The sequence below is a fragment of the Ipomoea nil genome, unplaced genomic scaffold (genome assembly GCF_001879475.1).
Source record: "Ipomoea nil cultivar Tokyo-kokei standard unplaced genomic scaffold, Asagao_1.1 scaffold0927, whole genome shotgun sequence".
NCBI lineage: Eukaryota > Viridiplantae > Streptophyta > Magnoliopsida > Solanales > Convolvulaceae > Ipomoea > Ipomoea nil.
The window spans coordinates 576,290-592,799 of NW_017617355.1; the positions used below are offsets into that span (position 1 = coordinate 576,290).

General features: G+C 37.0%; 1 protein-coding gene across 1 annotated transcript; it reads right to left on the bottom strand.

The window, feature by feature from the left end:
- Positions 1-13,248: 13,248 nt before the first annotated feature.
- On the bottom strand, positions 13,249-14,300 carry LOC109179546. Its single transcript, XM_019329051.1, has 3 exons — positions 14,165-14,300; positions 13,355-14,026; positions 13,249-13,256 (listed from the first exon to the last, which is right to left on the bottom strand). The coding sequence occupies exons 1-3, from the start codon at positions 14,298-14,300 to the stop codon at positions 13,249-13,251; spliced, it is 816 nt and encodes a 271-aa protein (XP_019184596.1).
- Between the last annotated feature and the right edge of the window lie 2,210 nt (positions 14,301-16,510).

A 16,510-nucleotide genomic window follows, 5' to 3' on the forward strand; every position in this document is an offset into this window, starting at 1 on the left:
TACTGAATTATATGTTCATAATTATAAAGCTATATATTCATAATTTTTAAACTTCATATTCATAATTGTTGAACTCTATATTTACAATTACAGAACTCTATGTTCATAATTATAAAGTTATATATTCATAATTTTTGAACTTCATATTTACAATTATTGAATCTCTATATTCATAATTACAGAACTATATATTCATAATTATGTTCACAACTCTATGTTCATAATTTTTGAACTATATATTCATAATTTTGAACAGTATTGAAATCGTATCCACCTTACAAGGTGGACACATTCCACAGCATAATTTGCCAAAATTTGCCGTGTGTGAAGCTTCACTTAAGGTGCGTTTGAAAACTCGAAAAATGACTTCCGGAAAATGTTTATTGGAAAAGTAATCATTTTTCCAGAAAATATTTTCCTTTCCGGTGTTTGGCTACACAACGGAAAACTATCTTTGTGTGTTTGGTTCATTTTAAAAAAAAAAAAATGAGTAGGAAAATGAAAAGAATTGAATACTTCAAAATTTTAATTGTTTGATACTTTTATAAAATCCTTTTGTGAATAGCACTCTTTTGATATATATATATATATATATATATATATATATATATATATATATATATATATATATATATATATATATATATATATATATATATACACTAGTTTTTTACGCGCATTGCGCGATTGGGATAATGCCCAATGTTTTTTTTTTAAATAAGTACTTTAAAGTATATTAAGGCAAGATTATATTGAAATTGTTCATGCATAGATAATTGAAGGTTGAATTTGCGTATTTAAATAGGTAATTCTTCTCCCAAAGGTTGAGTCCCCAACCCCAAGGGCCCCCACACTCCGACCCGACAGAGCATTGTGGGAAGTTGTAAATCACGGTAACTCAATGGTTCAGCAGACAGGACCAAATGCCGGTGCGAACAAGGAATCTGCCCATTTTGGACATAATTCCCGCACTGCCGCCGCCGAGGTTCAAACCTTGGTCTCTTCTCCCAAATGCTGCCCACTAAACCATTGAGCTAAGCCCGTGCGGGTTAAATAGGTAATTCTAAGTTTACAAACGCAAGATAATATAGTCAAGATTAATTATAATTGTCAATAAAATAATTGTATAGGTATGGTTGAAACCAAATACGAGACATAAGGGAGAACAAATAAAAATTAGGGCATAAAATATTAAATATATGAGGAGATTTCGACATTAGGATTTGTGGTTAAGTTCTATTAAGACTTTAATATTCATTTGATTTAATAATCTGTATTCATTTGATTTAATAATTTGGTGGTCATTTTTTCTACTCAATGTTAATAATTAAATAAATTCGTTGGTTAAATCCGCTAATATAATCCGCTAACTGCTGATTGTCAAACAAGGACATTGCAAGGTAGTTCTCAGTTCAATTTGTTGTGTGATTTGAATACTCTCTTTGTCACAAAATCTCTCAAGTAGTTAATATGGTTGGCTTTATTAATTATATTTTTTTAATTTTTTCATGGTATTAATAAAATACTTGGTAAATAAATATATAGCATTATTTTGTATTATAACTTTGATACTTAATTAGAAAAATAGTGCACAAAAAAGATAATAGACAATGTAGTGAATATAATCAATTGATGAATTTGAATGTAAAAATTTTTACATTTGAGAAAAATAAAGACAATATAACTAATGAAAATATTTCTCTTAATTAATTTATTGATAATGAATAATTTTTTTTCACTGAATTAAGACATTGTAAGGACAATGTAGCGAATATAATCAATTAATAAATTTGAATATAAAGAATTTTTATATTGTAGAAAAATAAAGACAATATAACTAATACAATTATTTCTCTTATTTAATTTATTGATAATGAATAATTTTTTTTTTGAATAAAGGCATTGTGGACACATAATTCTAAATTAAAGAAATGCATATCTATAATTTTTGGTTGTAGCTACTAAATTATTATTTATATAATTTAATAAGAGTAAAATAGAGTACTAATTATGCCAACTTTGATTGGGATGAGGTTCGAACCTAAGACTTTTTTTTTTTTTTTATTGAAATCAATGAGTAAGTTAACGGTGAACTAACGGCAATTCTTAAAATTTTAACGGAATTAGTAACGGTGTGTGGGTATTTTAGGAAATTTTAATATAAAATTTAAATCTTATCAATCTTTTAATCAATCTGAGCCATTCATTTGATTAAAATCTGTGACCGCCATTTTTTCTACCCATTATAGGCCTAACTCTCTTGGGCTCTTATTAGTATAGTAGATATATATATATATATATATATATATATATATATATATATATATATATATATATATATATATATATATATATATATATATATATATATATATATATATATATATGTATAGACGTGCATTGCACGGAATGAATTTGTTATAATATTTTAAAAATATTTAGATCGATATACAATTGTATAAATTATAACATCGAATATTATATAATATAATTCAAGAATTGAGTTGCACCGATTATGTTTTATGATGTTATCAATTCTTGTATTCGAGTAAATAATTGTCCAATTAATAGCTAACGTGTAGATATACGCATTCGATATTGTTACTTTATTTTTTTCTTTAACTATTATAAACAGAAAGTATGGTATTTATCAAATTGTATTTTAAAAAAGTATAACGTTTACACATGTTATGAGAGGTTAAAAAATATTTTAAAATTATTTTTTATTAGTATGTATTTTTATTTTAAAATATTTTCCAGCAATTCAAGCACTCCTTTAATTTAGCCTCCCATAAAAAAAACTGATAAAGAAAAGTCATTTCATTAAGGAAATTAAAACTAATTAAAGTAAATCTAATCATAGTATATTTATTTGTAACTGTATATTAATTTCATTTTGAAATCATTGGTTCACATATTTGAATTTTTTTAATTATTTTAATTTATAAATAGAAATGATATTATACTAATTAATTTATGATATTTATCAAATTGTATTTTTTAAAAATATAAGATTTACACATGTTATGATGGGTTAAAAAATATTTTAAAATTATTTTTTATTAGTAAGTATTTTTTTTAAAAAAAAAATAATTTTCAGCAACCCAAACACTCTCTTAATCTCCCATAAAAAAACTGATAAAGAAAAATCATATCATTAAGGAAATTAAAACTAATTAAAGTAAATCTTATCGTGGTATATTTATTTGTAACTGTATATTACTTTCATTTTCAAATCATTGGTTCACATATTTAAATTATTATTTTTTTTCTTTAATTATTATAAACATAAATGATATTGTACTAATTAATTTATAATATTTATCAAATTGTATTTTTTAAAATATAGTGTTTTACCTGTACGTTGCACAAATTTAATTTTTTTTTTTTGTTATTATGAATTTAAAATTAAAATAGAAAAAAATAAAAACATGTTAAAATGTACAATATAATAATATAGTTGGACTTTTATATATTTGGTCAAGTATCAATTTTCATAACATACAAAATTAGAATTTAAATTTTGTATGGTTAATATAATCTCTAATCATGTACATATTTAGATAAATTTAAAGAAAAAATTCATATAATTAAGTTGATTTATTTCAAATTGTATTTCATATATATTATAATTCTAAAAAATATGAATAATAATAACTAAGAAAATTGTACTTAGAAATCAATAAAAAATGTAAATTCTAAATTTTGTATGAATAAATATACTCTAATCGAACACATAATATCTTTATATGATTGTATAGATATGGTTAATATAATCTCTATCAATATACACATAATATTTATTAATATGTATATAAGAAATTTTATAATATAATTTCATTAAATATAATTTATATTGATAGATTTATACTCACAAAATTATATTTAGAAATTTAAAAAATATATGTATGTATATTTAAAATAATTATAAATATTCATATTTTGTTAATTTTATAATTTTATTTATTTAATTATATTTCACATTTATTAATTATAATTTAAGGAAATTGTCACAAATATTTCTATGGAAGAAATCTTATATTTCTCAATTTTATTAATTATATTAATTATAATTATCAAATATTTTGGTAATTACCATAATAATTTCATTAATTATATTAATTATATTAATTATAACATTTGTTCTCTTCCAATATTTAAATACATTACTATAAAATTACTAAAATAATTGCACAAAAGAAGGAAAGACAAATTATGAGAATAATTACTTTTAATAAAAATTAGGAAATTATATTAAAAAATAATCTATATATTAAAGTAAGTATAATTTATTTTGTGCCAATAATATTATACATTAAGTATAAATATATATATATATATATATATATATATATATATATATATATATATATATATATATATATATATATATATGTATGTATATAAGTTACCATAATATTTACACCGCAAAAGGTGACAATACATAATTATTAGAAAATAATATTAATAATTAATTATTAAGGCAAGTATAATTGATTTTGTACTAATAATATTGTACATTAATCGATAGGCTATTTACAGAGCAGCCCGACCGCAGTCAGTCGGCTCTCGGAATAGCCACTTAGATTGTATTAGGTCCTTCTTCACGATCAATAAAAGACTTTATTTGCTTTAACTTGGTCGTGTTATTTACTTTGACCTCATTACGTGGAATTAGTACTATCATTTTGGCGCCGTCCGTGGGGAACTTTGGAGACGCCATTCGTCCTAGTCTATGGGGCCGAGGTTCGTCTCCCGATCGAGGTATGGATCCCGACCGCTTGGGAGCGATCTTATAACGCTGAGGAAAACGAACACTCCATGGTCGTGGATCTCGACGGGGTCGAGGAGAAGAGGGAGCTAGCCGCTCGGCGTATGGCCGAGTATCAGAAGAAAGTGAAGAGTTCGAAGGATGTTCGGGTCAACCCTCGGTATTTCCAAGTTGGAGACTATGTTTTACGCCATCGAGAGGCAAGTCAGCCTTTGGAAGGTGGAAAGCTAGCTCAAAATGGGGAAGACCCCTATATCATCACGGCCGTCGTGCGGCCGGGAACCTACCGGTTGGAGACAACGACCGGGAGACAGATCGAGGGCACGTGGAATTCCGAGCACCTCGTCCTATTTAGGCATTAGTCTTTCTGTAATAGTAGATGGAGTGGGGGCTTAGACCTGCGAGTGTGCCCATCCATCGTTTATCGCTTATAAGTTTGTAAATTATTAACCGTCTGCGAACGGGAGTTATTAATGTATATACGATCGCTGATTGCTCGACCGTTTGCATACGGCGGCCCGATCGGTTATTTTAGTTGCTTGAGCAGGAATTAGATTGTTTTAAATTTGCTTCGCCAACCAGTCGTGCTCGAAATCTACCCGATCGAGACTCGGCATCAACGATTCAAGAGGGGCTTTTCGCCCCACCAAACACCTCTCCCTCGGTCCCGACCGATTGGGGTGCACAGCTAAATTGGCTCTAATAGCCATCTGCCTAATTGGCTCTAATAGCCATCTATCTCTTAGTCGGTCGAATTCTAACGACCACCTATTGCGCTCATCTTCGGCGGACGCTCGGGTCATGCCATCGATCGGGGAAACCAGAGCTACATCAAAATCTCCCTGATCCGTCCAACTCCTTTCCATTGTCGCACTCACTCGTGCCTTGTGTGCACAACAGTGTGGGGGCTAGGGTGAAAGAAGGAAATCACAAGGCCAGGCGATCGGGAAACCCCCGAACGGACAGGCCAAAAAAGTTTTTTGAGTTTTCGAATCACAAGGCAGGGCGATTGGGAAAATCTCGAACGGACAGGCCAAAAAAGTTCTTCGAGTTTTCGAAAGGCCAAAAGGCCATTGGGTCGGGACACCCACGACCAGGCCATTAGGCCAAAGGGTCGGGTAAAGGACGACCGGCATACAAACAAACAAAAGTAAACGCATAAAAAGTAAACCGGACAAGACAAGTTGAAAGAAAAAACTTAATTATCTTCCTGTAGTGGGTGCTCCACACCCTCTCGACCGGGAGGATCCATGGGTCATACTTGACCGAGAAGATCCTGTTCTTCCAGCCCTTGTTGTTCCCGGGCAAGCTCTCGATCGTGCACAAGTCCGTCCGGGACTGGATCATCAAAAACCCGCCTCCATACTTGGCCGAGAGGGTCTTCACCTGGTAGATGAAGTTGAACAACTTCATCGTGCACGCAACCTTGTGCCGAGCACAGATCTGGGGAAAGCAGGCCAGGATCCTGTGCGCGTTCGGGCAGATCTGGACTGGGACTACTTGATAGTATCCCAGGAACGCGGTCAGGAGGGCTGAGAAGGGGAATGTGATCGGGGCCATCAGTGAATCGAAATGCATCCCGATCCACTTTCCCTGGTGGCGCTCGAGAATATTCCCTAGTTGGCGGCTAGTGTCGAACTGCACCCGACCGCTAAGCCTTGCGGCGATCTTCGCCGCCTCCCCCTTCGTCAACTTGCTTGCTTGCCGCTCGACACTCTCGCTGTTCAGGAATACGAACCCGTCAGCGGCCGGTGCGGCCGGGTCTTCTTTGACTGGGTCTGGTGTTGCCTCCCGATCGTTCATCGGAGGGGCGGCTTGGGGGTACGCCCCAATAATCCGAGTTGGCGTTTCCTGGGCGGCTTCAGTCGGGGTGCCTTGCCCGCTCGCAGTAGTCTCATCACTTCTGTCGCTTGCGCTGCTCGACCCGCTCGAGCTAGACGATCCCTCCAAGCTTGTCGACCTTTGTCGCTCGGAGGCCTTCTGTGGTCGTTGAACGACCTCTGGTGAAGACCCAATGATATCTACCTCCTCGCTCATCTGCTTGACCGCGTCGTCATAGTCTGCGCTTGAGACGTTCTGACTGTCCGTGTCTGACATTTTGTCTTCCTAAAGGCCGGGCGGGTCGTGGTCAGTTAGGGTATGGTCGGGTCGTGGTCAGTTAAGGCCCGTAGTTGGCCATTGAGAAGAAATGTAAAGCAGGAAAATAAAAGGCTAAAAAGCAGAGAACCTACCGAATGAGTGCAGTTGGTTGGGAAAAGCTGAATTTAAGTTGCTCGACCGTCGTTATGAGGTGCTAGCTCGGGATGCTCTGGGTGCTCCGATCGACTCAGAATGGTTGGTGAAAGTTCAAATGAATTTCAAGAAAGCCTATTTATAGGAGAACATTTGGGCGGGAAGCGGCCCACTTGCGCGACGCGACCGCTCCAGACTCCGAGGCGACCGTTGCAGTCTCAGAGGCGCACAGAGGCCGACACGTGGCACGAAAGAATGACAGCTGTCTGGTCGGGATGGCGGCGGATGATTGGACTTCTTCATCCCGTCCCATTTTTCTTAGGCGGTTAAAAAGGCCTGGGCTGGGGGGCTCTTGGTAGGGAATACCCCAACAAACATGCCTCGTGTTTTATTCTTGTTTATGCAGGTTACAGGTCGGACCCGACCGGTGCATCACCCGACCGGCGTCTTCAACTCCCGATCGATAGCCCTTAGACGAGAGAGCCAAGAAGAGGCACGTGGCAGTGTTACGTGCTGACAGGCATGGTTTCCGGGGAGAAGACACGTGGTTGCTACGTGGGTTACATGCCGGCTGGCCGGAGCTGTGTCTCCGGCCCAGCGGTTATAAATGCCCACGGCGACAACAGTGTGGGGGACTTTTGGACGATCGATAGGCTATTTACAGAGCAGCCCGACCGCAGTCAGTCAGCCCTCGGAATAGCCACTTAGATTGTACTAGGTCCTTCTTCACGATCAATAAAAGACTTTATTTGCTTTAACTTGGTCGTGTTATTTACTTTGACCGCATTATGTGGAATTAGTACTATCACCTGTGTATATACTTTAAGAAAATATTCATTATTAAAAATGAGATATAATTTAAAAAGTAAATTATTAATTAGATTACCTAATATTTTTTTGAATGCTACTAGCTCTATTACATTGTAGTATCTGTTCATATACTTTCTCAACCTACTGAAACACAAAGAGCCAATAACGCCTCCACTGAGGCTCGAACTCACAATCTTCCAAATGGAAGTCCAACCCGGATACCATTAGACCACATAGTCCTGGTAATTAGATTACCTAATATAATTGTCCTACTAATTGATACCATGCTACTATGTATAATTCATATATTTGAAAACTTTTAAAAGCTAAATACCTATTAATTGCCTTAATAATTAAGACAATTTTTAGTCAATCAATATTCAATAGTACTAAAACTATTATTTCAAATTTTTATAAATAAGATACAATATTATTAAACTGAAATAATCAAAAATAATGTGTACATATTACCAAAGATTTTATAATAGTAATTTTTATTGCCTAATAGAATTTGTCAATTATTAAACATTGTTTATGGTAATTATTGTATGACATTTAATACTAAAATTATTAGGTAGAATTTTTATAATTAAGGTATAATATTATTACATCAAATTTATTAAAAATAATGTGTCCACAATATAAAATAAATTATACTTGCCTTAATAATTATTTATTAATATAAATATACAATTATAAATTTGTATAAGAAAAACATAGAAACTTCTGGTTAAAAAAAATCTCTCCATTCCCTTTTTCTCTTTCCTCAACATCACATTATTACTCTCTCTAGAAAAAGGCAAAGTAAGATGAAAATATGCCTTCATCTACAACGTTCTCAGCCCTCAATTCGATTTAGCTTTTGGAGGAAAAACTTGGCTAGGAGGATTTTACTTTTATATATATATATATATATATATATATATATATATATATATATATATATATATATATATATATATATACATATATATATAGTGAAAGGTTCCCGTGCGGTTGAATGCTTCCAGTGCGGATGTCAGCTTCTTCCCCATCCCCAGTAGCCATTTGCCCCCTCCCTGATGATGATGATGCGCAGGCGGGCTATGGTGGTTAAGAATTATGGGAATAATACAATAGAAATCCACACTTAGCTGTTGTGCAAATTTTACCATGCGTGCGTCATTTATATAAACATTCAACTGCACTGAAGGTAGCTGATAATCCAGAATCCATGGCCAAATTGAAGGAAGAAGTAACAAGAAGCTTGGGCGTTAATGTGCGTGAGTTTCTGTTCTGCTTCCTTCTGAGCTCGTAATTCTGAAATACTCACGCACATTAAGCAAAACTCCTACGCACATTAAACACAATAGTCAGGCACATTAAGTACAAAACTCACACATATTAACATGACGCACATTAAGTACAAATCTCAGGCACATTGAGTACAAATCTCACGCACATTAAGTATAAACCTCACGCACATTAATCCACCGCACATCCGCACGGGAAGCCACAAATGCACATGATCCCTTCCCTATATATATATATATATATATAGATACATACATACATACATACATATATATATATATACATACATACATACATACATACATACATACATACATACATACATACATACATACATACATACATATATACATATATATATATATATATATATATATATATACATACATACATACATACATACATACATACATACATACATACATACATACATACATACATACATACATACATACATACATACATACATACATACATACATACATACATATATATATATATATATATATATATATATATATATATATATATATATATATATATATATATATATAAGGCAGGTATAATATTATTAAATTGAAATTATTTAAAATATATGCATCCATATGAAGAAAAATCTTATTAATTTCGGATATTAAAACTATATATTTATATTAAAGGTGACATTATAAATAATTAAGTTTCAATAAATTTAGTTATTTTTTAACTTTATATTTTATAAAATATATAATCGAGATTAATATTCTTTTTATATACTGAGTCAGTTTGAAAGTATTTTTCATTTTTAGTCAATTATTAATAGTCATTTCTTTTTTTTTTTTCCTTTTTTTAAAAAACATTAATAGTCATTTCTTATTTCAATTGGCCTAAATTTCTTGTCATTTTTATTCTCAGTCAATTATTATTTTTTAATACATATTAATTAATTAGTTTTTTTTTTTTTTTTTTTTTTTTTTGGAGAACCAAAGCTTATATTAAACCATCAAAGAAACGCGAAATACAACTCGGTGGGTTAACAACCCAAACCCCAAGATCAGAAGAAGAACTAGTTGCCCGTGCCAGCACATGAGCTACGTGGTTTGCTTACTTCTTGACATGGCGAACAACAACGTTTCCAATGTCCCTAGCAATGGTACGACATTGCTTAACGAAAGACCCAACATAAGACAAATCCTGCACTACGGAATTATAATTATTAACAAAATTAAGACAATCAGACTCAACAATAACATTATTAAAACTGCAGAGTTAATACCATCTGAGGTCCTCCGAGTATAGTGGTTTTGCCACGTTTAGTCCTAAACTTTTAAATTGACCATTTGTGGTCCTTTGACTTTTAAATTTAACCATTTGTGGTCCAAGTTAACCATCCATGGTCCTTCAAGTTTCGAAATTTAACCAGTCGTGGTCCTCTTGAAAGGACCATGGTTGGTTAAAATTTAATAGTTGAAGGACCATAGGTGGTTAACTTGGACCACGAATGGTTAAATTTGAAAGTCGAAGGACCATAGATGGTCACTTTGAAAGTTTAGGACTAAACGTGACAAAACCACTATACTCAGAGGACCTCAGATGGTATTAACTCTAAAATTGCATCTCTTGAGCCAAGCTAGAGCCTCTTTTACCGCCATCGTTTCAGCTTGGTACGGATCCCGTACGGACATGAACCATCCATTCATTGCGGCGACAAACCCACCGTAATGATCTCTTAAAACAACGGCATACCCAGCTCCCTCATCAAAAATCGCCGCATCAATGTTACATTTTAAATAACCTTGCGGCGGTACACACCACAACGCCGTAGGGGTAGCTACCCGTGGTTGTTGTCCTCTTCCCACCTACATGGCCTGCTGCCACTCCAAGACAAACGCACACTGTTTCTGCTTTAATTCAACAAAATTCCATCTCTTCCCATTCTAGTAAGCTTCATTCCTTGCCAACCACACCGTCCAAAAGCTAGCTGCTAACTGGACATGCATATCAACATTACTGCAAGTTAGATAATGCCGCACCATTTGAATAAAAGTGCTGCAATTTACCGCCCCAAATCCCTCCCAAAGCTACCTTATGACCCCACACCCATAAAATAAATGCGATACACTCTCAGAAAAATGGTCACAAAGCAGGCAACCCCCCACCACCTGAACCCCTCGCCGACTCAACACCTCACGCACGGGCAGAATATTCCTCACACAACGCCACATAAAATTACGTACCTTCGGCGGGATTTTAAGGCTCCAAATCACACCCCAATCAGTAAACTCCAGGCCTGGTTCTTGACTCATATGTTCACGCATGAGGGTATTATAGCCGTGCTTAACGGAATAGAGGCCACGCAGATCAACCTTCCAGTACCATGTGTCGGAGGACTGTATAGAGACAGGTGTATTTAGAATCCTAGGCACATCCGCCTCATTGAAAATATCCCGTAGCAGCTCCAAATCCCAACACCCTGCATTATCCAGAAGACCACATACTTTAGTATCCTTTAACTCCTTTATTAAAGGTGTTGAAACAAAACTATCACTGCTATCCGCCAGCCATGCGCACCCCACACTAGAGTATCCTTACCATCTCCAATCCTGCGGGCTAAACCATCACTAAGCAGCCCCTTTCGAACTAAGATACTACGCCAAATATAGCTCGAGTTGCTCCCAATAGAAGCATCCAAAAAACTACACCTTGGGAAATAACGGGCTTTCAGAATTCTGGATACCAACGATGATGGCTTGATTAAAAGCCGCCATCCTTGCTTCGCCAACAATGCCACATTAAACTCACGTATTCGTTTGAACCCCATCCCCCCAACCTCTTTGGAACTGTCATGCGCGTCCAACTAAGCCAATGAATTCCCCTCACATTCCCGGACCCCTTATTCCACCAGAACCGATTGAGTGTTTTCTCTATAGAATCACAAACAGCATGAGGGAGCAAGAAAACCGACATGGTAAAAATTGGCATTGCTTGGCCAACACTCTTAACCAGGACCTCTTTCCCGACCCGAGACAGGAACTTTTTTTGCCGCAAAGATATACGATCTCTCAACCTCTGCTCAATATACTGGAAAAGTAACCTTTTTTTCCGTCCCAGGACAGAAGGCAAGCCTAGATACCGGCCAAAATCAGTCATCTGCATAACACCAAAAATACCGGCTACATGACCACGCACCTCCTCCCTCGTGTTGGCACTTAACATGATGCTGGACTTGTCAAAGTTCACCAACTGGCCAGAAGCCCTGCAATAAAAAGCCAAACAGGATTTTACCTCCTGTGCCTCATCCACCGTTGCCCTAAAGAAGAGCAGACTGTCGTCGGCGAAAAACAAGTGGGAAACCGGCGGTGCTCCTCTCGCCACCCGTATGTCATGAATCAAACCCCTCGCCTCTTGCTGCTGCAACAACAACGAAAGGGCCTCCGCACACACAATGAACAAGTATGGGGATAGGGGGTCCCCCTGTCGAATACCCCTTGTGGGCTTAACTGTATCAGCTGCACTTCTATTGACCATTATGGTATATGAAACCGACTCCACACACATTCTGATAAGCTCAACCCAGCCACTAGCATAACCGAGTGCGGTCAACATACCCAACCGAGTGCTCCTCTCGCCACCCGTATGTCATGTCCAACTTCAACGATGCCCAGCCTACATTCCCAGCCCGTCTTAATCGCAAATAATGTCCCACCTCACCTGCGACAATGACGTTATCCGTAATGAGCCTGTCTGGCACAAAGGCACTCTGAGATGGTGAAATTACATAATCTAACGTTTCCTTCATGCGATTTGCAATGACCTTCGCTAGTACTTTATAAGCGACATTACATAACGCAATAGGCCGTAGGTCCCCAACCCTCTCCGAGATTTTCTTCTTAGGGACAAGGACTAAATTAGTATTGTTAATACCATCCGGCATCCAACAATTAGCAAAACAATCCGAAACAAAAGTTGTAAGATCATGTCCCACGATGTGCCAAAAAGATTCATAAAACGAAGGCGACATACCATCCGGGCCTAGCGCCTTATCCGGTGCCATAGAGAACAGGGCGTCCTTGACCTCAGCTGGCTCTATCGGGCGAAGTAATCTAGCATTCAACTCCCCCGTAATTCTGGCCGGGAACCTGCTCAAAATCCCGAGATCACAACTAGCAGCCTGAAAAATGTTAGAATAATAAGTCATAATCTCTGAATTCATCTCCCCCCCTTCGACCCAAACACTGGACTGGCCACGTAACCGCAATAACTGATTACACTTCCTCCTATGGCTTGCAAAATGGTGGAAGTATTTTGTGTTTAGATCCCCTTCCTGCAACCATAATTGTTTAGACCGTTGGCGCCAATATAATTCCTCCTGCGTCAATAAGATACTAAGCTCAACATCAAGCCTAAGGAACATGGCAACATCCCCCACAGCGGAACTGCCTCGTAAAACCTCCATTCTATCCCGCAATTGTTGGACTCTCCTGCCAAACAGCCAAAAATGTTCCTTACCCCAACGCCACAGACTCTGTCCGCAGACGTCTATACGATCCAGGAAGCTCAAGTTCGTAGTCCGACGCCATGAAGATTCTACCACATCCTTGCATTTAACGTCTAGCAGCCATGCAGACTCGAACCAGAAAACTCGGGAAGTTCTTCTAATAGCAATTCCCTTCGGATCAAGATAAAGAGCGCTGTGATCCGAGGAGTTAGCTAGCATATTCAACACTGTAGCTGAAGAGTAAATCTCACACCATTCCGGCGTGGCCAAAGCTCGGTCAAGGCGCTCTTCCAACCAATTCGCAGTACCTCTTCCCTTAACCCAAGTAAACAGGTGACCAACCATCCCCAAGTCAAACAAATCACAGTCTTGTAATGCCGCATTAAAACCCGCAATAAGCCCATTCAGATGTGGTGCTCCACCCCTTTTCTCATCATGGTTGGCTATGTCATTTAGGTCCCCAATCACCACCTAAGGCAGACTAGACCGTGTTTTTAATTCACGCAGCAATGCCCACGAAAGGTGATGATGTGATCTTTCTGAGTGGCCGTAAAATCAAGTTAAACGCCACGGGGGCTCACCTGGCAACGACACCGCGACGTCAATATGATTATCAGAATACCCAATTAAAGTGGCCATATCAGAATCCCTCCATAGTACAACCAAATCTCCTCCCAACCCATTCCTCTCCACCACAAACAAACCATCAAACCCCATACGTACTCGTAATTCCTCCAACTTACTCGTTTGCGCCTTCGTTTTCATAAGAAAAAAGAAGTTGGGTCGCTTGTAGGCCACGAAGCCTAATAATTCTCGAACTGTACGGGTGCCACCCAACCCCCTGCAGTTCCAACTGATCGTGCTCATTGATGAGGGCGGGCTTGGCCTTCCAAACCCGCCGCTTCCAAGTTTATTGATGCGTCCGCCATCCTCACATCAGGCTCATCTTGATGACCACCACTAGTGTCCTCCTCCCTCCTGCGCTTATGTTCACCATGCAAAACCACCGACTGCTCCTCCATAACTGGATTCACAGTTGGAATGGCTGGCGTATTTGGCACACAAACTGGCCGGTCGGGGAGATCCGCAAGAATCCAACGAGCACCCACTGGTTTCACTTGTCGCCTGCCCCCAGCCCTTAACCAGGCTCCATACGGATAATCCCTAGGGAGGATATCATCCTCCGTTGCTTTGCGACAAAACTTCTCTGAATGGCCGATGAGGCCACAGCAAAAACAAAATGTTGTCAACCTTTCATATCTGAAGTTGACCCACTGGAAGGCATCATTAGCCAACTTCAACTTCATACGACGACGAAGCAGGACCTGGACATCTAGCATAACCCTAATCCGATGGTAACTCCTCCAATTACCCCCAAAATTATTGTCATCAATCATGACAAACTTCCCCACATAATTCCCAATGCTTTCAATGAAATCTGCGGACGCAAACCGATTCGGGAGATCATGGATTTGGACCCATAGATCGACCGTTCCCAAACTTACGGCCTTAGGCCGTACCCCCGGCGGCACCTGCTTGATTGCTAAGATTTGATTTTCATAGGACCACGGCCCATCATCTAACACTCGTTGCATATCCCGCTTGCTCGGAAACTGGCAAACAAACAAATTATGATCTAACGGCACGAACTTCACCCCCATCACCGGCTTCCAAACGGACGCAAAGACCTGCTCCATATGATCATACTTGACATCCCGATCCGTTACCAACCGGCCAACCAGTTCAAAATATGTGACACTACTGCTTCCCGGATTTACTGACGGTGCCGCCAGCCCCCCTCTCCTCCTCCTCATGCAACGATAACAATGCACAATCATCTGATAACCCATGCACATCCATTGCTAACGCAAACCTGAACACGAGGCAAACACCGGCGTACCAAAGAACCCCAAAACCCCAGAAACCCTAGGGAGAAAAACCCTCTAGAACGGCTTAGAGAGAGAGAGAGCCGCATTTGATAGCTTTACGGGTTGTGTTATTCTCATTTATTTATGGAACAAGAGAGCTTTTGCATTGTAGATTATTAATTAGTTAATTATTAATAACAGTTTTTTTTTTATATATTTCTACTAACTTTACATTTTATAAAATATATAATCGAGATTAATATTTCTTTCTATTTTAGCTAAACGTTATGATGCAAACTTCATTTTACATATTTATTAATACATTTTATACCAACCCGCATGGCAGCTTAACTGGTCATAGAGGTGAAAAGTTGGAAAAATGATTAGGGATTGAGTCTCACTAGCGGTAGTGTGGGAGCTACCTCTCAAAGTGATGGGGTGTTTGGTAATTTATTCATTCCATTTTTTTTTTTTTTTTGCATTTGAGTCAATTTTGAAACATTTTTAATTTTCAGTCAATTATTAACAGTCATTCATTATTTTAATTGGCCTAAATTCCGTGTCGTTTTTATTCTCAGTTAATAATTATTTTTTAAATATTCTTTTAAATACTATAGTTTCACCTATGAACATGGTGTCGATAAACGAATAAAACAAATGAATATTCAAAGTAATGTAAAACCATTAAATCTTTCAATTTAAACAAAAGACATAAATTTAAATTTTTAAATATAAAATCTATATGCTTATTCGTGCAGCTGACTGAATATGTTATTACCAAATAATTATATTACCAATTACATTATAAACTACCATACATATTATTACCCATTACGCTATTATGTTACTACCTAATTAATATCTGTTCTACGCGGTATTACGAATAACATAATTAATTAATTGACTATATATATAGGCGAGTTTAGGTGCGGCGGTGTCTTACGGTGCGGCGGTGCGGCTTCACCAATAGTTTAACAAATATACACCATCAACGTTAGGAAAATACACAACAAAAATAGAGACAAATTAGGTACGCATCACCAAGAACACACCATTAGC

Coding starts and splice junctions, on each gene's coding strand:
- LOC109179546 (XM_019329051.1), bottom strand. CDS start 14,300: ATGGGGTTTGATGGTTTGTTTGTGGTGGAGAGGAATGGGTTGGGAGGA. Junction 14,027..14,164: donor CGTCGCGGTGTCGTTGCCAG/GTGAGCCCCCGT, acceptor TAAATGACATAG/CCAACCATGATGAGAAAAGG.